The 3877-nt window shown below is 30.6% G+C and overlaps 1 protein-coding gene across 1 annotated transcript; it reads right to left on the bottom strand.

Annotated features, from left to right (window-relative positions):
* PolE4 (DNA polymerase epsilon subunit 4) lies at positions 1–3188 on the bottom strand. The gene is made up of 2 exons (XM_085952713.1): positions 2696–3188; positions 1–575 (listed from the first exon to the last, which is right to left on the bottom strand). The coding sequence occupies exons 1-2, from the start codon at positions 2978–2980 to the stop codon at positions 432–434; spliced, it is 429 nt and encodes a 142-aa protein (XP_085808839.1). The 5' UTR covers positions 2981–3188; the 3' UTR covers positions 1–431.
* Between the last annotated feature and the right edge of the window lie 689 nt (positions 3189–3877).

Here is a 3877-nt window from a genome sequence, read left to right as displayed (position 1 = left end):
TTAAAATATATTTGAATTAATATGACATATAAAATATACTAATTATATTACATTAAGTATTAATAAATTATAAATACCACATCATTTCATAAAAATGTATCTAGTAGAACCTGGATCCGGAATAACTAATTAGTGATAACAATGGTCCAGATAATCGAATATATTTTCATTTAAACCTTTTTCTTATAATCATACAAAACTGATTATGAAAAAGACATCTGGATAATCTAGGTCCGGATGTGTAACTGAGTTACTAATTAATATGTTTATCCGGTAGCCCATCGCCCACCTTCCTCCAACAGGCAATCTTCACTACTGCCATACTCAAGTGATGTTTGACTTTCCATAATAGCGTAGCTTTGAGATGTAACATAAATAATTATTAACATGACTATATTATAACGCATTATTAATATGAATAACAATTGTGTTCAAAAGTCCATGGCTCCTTCGAGAAAACTAAGGCAGTCCACTGTATCAACTACTGCATCAAAATCTTTCTTTGTCACAATTTTCTTCTTCGCTTTCATTGTATACGAATAACATTCCTTTGTGATGGAATCAATAAACATTTCCTGCAATAAAACAAATGTAAAATTAATAAAGGCAGAAATTACAATACAATAAAAATACATTTGAAAACTCACAATACCTCCCCTCCTATGTGGAGATTTCATTTATATCAGTAGTGAGATGGCAAGCAGTTATAGATGCAGATTTGATATTTGATCAGAAATTTTAAAAAGTCAGAGCTGCAATTGTTATAATACCTATTTTAAAACTGAAAATTGATGTATCATTTGAAAAAAGAAATATAGTTACCATAGCAAAATAATGTGAATGCAAATATTGCTTTTGCCATAAAAAATACATGTAGGTATAAAAGAATTATTTGGCAATAAACATGGCCACATGCAATTTCTTCCCATGCACAGGAAGTAAGCAGGTCTAGTGTGATTATTGTCACTGGTTGCTATCGTCAAACTGTGCCCACTGTATCATTTTGTCTGGCCCACTGCTCTTCTCACTATGTCTTGTTTCAACCAAAAACTATTGAACCTCATAGCAATGTGATAAGGTGGCCATATACGTACAGTTTTCGTAAGAGGTTGAACATGCCAGTTAATACGTAATGGTGGCCATACAGTTATCTTTGGTAGATAATCTGCTGCGCCCATAGACGGACACTTTTCGACCTGTCAGATGTGTGCCATGTTCAAACTGCCAGCGACCCCCTACTCCCGTGTTTTTGTAAAACTGTTGGAATTTCAACTAGCCGAAAGTTCTTGGATGACATTAGATGTTGGTAACGTAAAGTAGAATATACCGCGCGATACAACTTCGGCTGGTGTTGCTTGTTATAAAATACAAATTCATTTATTATTAAAAATGTAATAATATTATGAACGCGGAGATCGCAAATATTATATTTTATTTATTTTTACGAGAGTAAAACAAAGTAATAGTTATTTATGTAAACATATTATTTTATACAATATAATATAAATGTTAAAATGAAAGTTATTGTGAAAATATAGACTAATAACTCAGTACTCAAATTTTATTTATTGTATGTGGTGAATATTAAAAATTATTAATTTAAGACGTTCACAACATAAATTAATATACCTAATTGTGAATGACAATGTCGCTAAATCTAAATAAAATTTAAGTACCTATATATTTTAATAATATCATAGTAATTAATTATTATACTGATGACTGATGTAAATATAATTTTGTGGCATGTTTAAATTTATTGTATATAAAATTAATACCTTTATAAATATTACCGTTTTCTTACTTAATTAATACTGTCCATTAAAGGGAATAATTTATTCAAAAGAAAAGATTATATTTTATATTTACACGAATGTGTATAACATTGTTTCGGTGAATCGATAAAATACACAATCCACTAGCGAAATCATGATTTATTTTACCAATGTCATAGGTGTGTATTTTATGTCAATTTGTTTCTAATAAAAACAATTATAACCATAATAAATTCAAAGTAAAATTATTCGTGTATCATCATTCAAGTATACACTACCTAAAACTAATTGAAACAATACCCCTGTGTAATATCTCCGCGAACCTAACCTCCATAGTTTTTGACACTTGCTCTGCCACAGACAATAACTGTACGTATATGGGCACGTCTGTTGACAGTTCGACAGATTTAAATGGGGTAGTTAAACTGATCTGTGGTGTGGCCACTAATGTACAGTTATTGTCTGTGCCATGTTCAACCTGTTACGAAAACTGTACGTATATGGCCACCTATAGGTTTAGTTATCTTAGTAAAACTCCATATCAGCAAAATGTTCCCTTTTGCCATACCTACCAAAATAGTATAATATTTTGTTGCTGGAGTCATAAGACTATTGTTTTTACAAAATTGCACTAGAAATACAATGTTTTAATAAATATTCTTTACAATACATTAGTAAATGATTATTTTTTGTGAACTGCAAGACTGCAGCACAGTTCGATCAACTAAGATTTGGAAACTCCGCCGGCTAGGTGAATGATGAAACCATAGACTAAATTTGTCGCCATGACAGCACATAACGTGATGATAATGTATTTTAAGCATAAGTCTCAATAAATGTCATCAACTAACTACTGTCACTAACAGTGTAGGTACTTGTTATAATAAATATTAAGAATTATGAAGTCTGAATGTACTTACAGTAGCTTTTGTGATTGCAAAAACTGCATCATTGCTGGCTAAATTTACGTCGGGATCCATTTTCATAATATGTTTGATTCGTGCCATAGGCAATCGGGTGAATTTTATGACTTCGGGTTTATTATTGTCAGTCTTTTCGGCAGTTGTAATAGAATCGATAACAGTATCAGAAAATTCTTCTTTATCATCATGCGGATCAGTAATGTTCTCAGTATCTTCTATAACATTTTCCATGTCCATAATGTTATCATCTATCGTAACCTCTGTTGTCAGTGAATCTTCCATCGCAAACTAGTCACTAATAACTATTTTTGGTAGGTAATTTTATTGTTTTCTACGCAGAGATTAATTTTCTCTGGGTTGTATTTTATTTATCAATTGGCTGAAGAATCAGAAACAGTATACAGTGAATAATACAATCTGGAATAACATTTGAAACGGCGAAACTTCAATAAGTTTTTGACGTTTAATTTGACATAACATTTGGCGCTTAACTGTCATAGATAAGGTAACTGTATAGTGTGGATTTCTACAACCATAGATAATATACGTAAATCTACAATAAACATACTATCCAACAATTCAGTGGATACTTGCCTTACCTTAAAACGAGGTGACTTTTATGATTAATCTAGTTGGAAATAATTGAATTGACTCAAAAAATAGATTTCTGCTAGGTACCTATTAATTTACAGTAGTTTTTTTGTTAAAAACAATTCACAGTGGTGCAATCGGCATTTAAAACATGAATCATTCTATTATATTTTATTGATAAAATATAGAAAAATACAGGACTTTTATTATATTTCACAGGATTGAATATTATAATCAATCTTAGAAAAGTGTATTATATTATATCACAGACACCATGAAGTTTTCTTACGAAAAATGAATTGTTTTTACTTTTTTTACCTATGAGATTTTTTGCTATAAGTGTTACTAATTACGATAATATTTATGATAATTTTAAATATTGGTTTAAATACACTCTATGACGATCGGTCATATATATGTCGAAAAACCCGTTTCTTATGTTGGCGTCCTGTGTCACAGGGTGTCACAGAGTGTAAATACGATGTCATAGCTGGCATACAATATGTATGTATAAATATCGGAATGGCATAGATTTGATCATAGACACTAAAACGCTCTTAGCATATATGTGCCCGATCGTCATATAGT

The sequence above is a fragment of the Rhyacophila brunnea genome, unplaced genomic scaffold (assembly GCF_057557595.1).
Source record: "Rhyacophila brunnea isolate RB1 unplaced genomic scaffold, BYU_Rbru_1.0 scaffold_3, whole genome shotgun sequence".
Taxonomy (NCBI): domain Eukaryota; kingdom Metazoa; phylum Arthropoda; class Insecta; order Trichoptera; family Rhyacophilidae; genus Rhyacophila; species Rhyacophila brunnea.
Note: the sequence above shows the minus strand (reverse complement) of the source record. Positions and strands in the feature narration are given on the sequence as shown.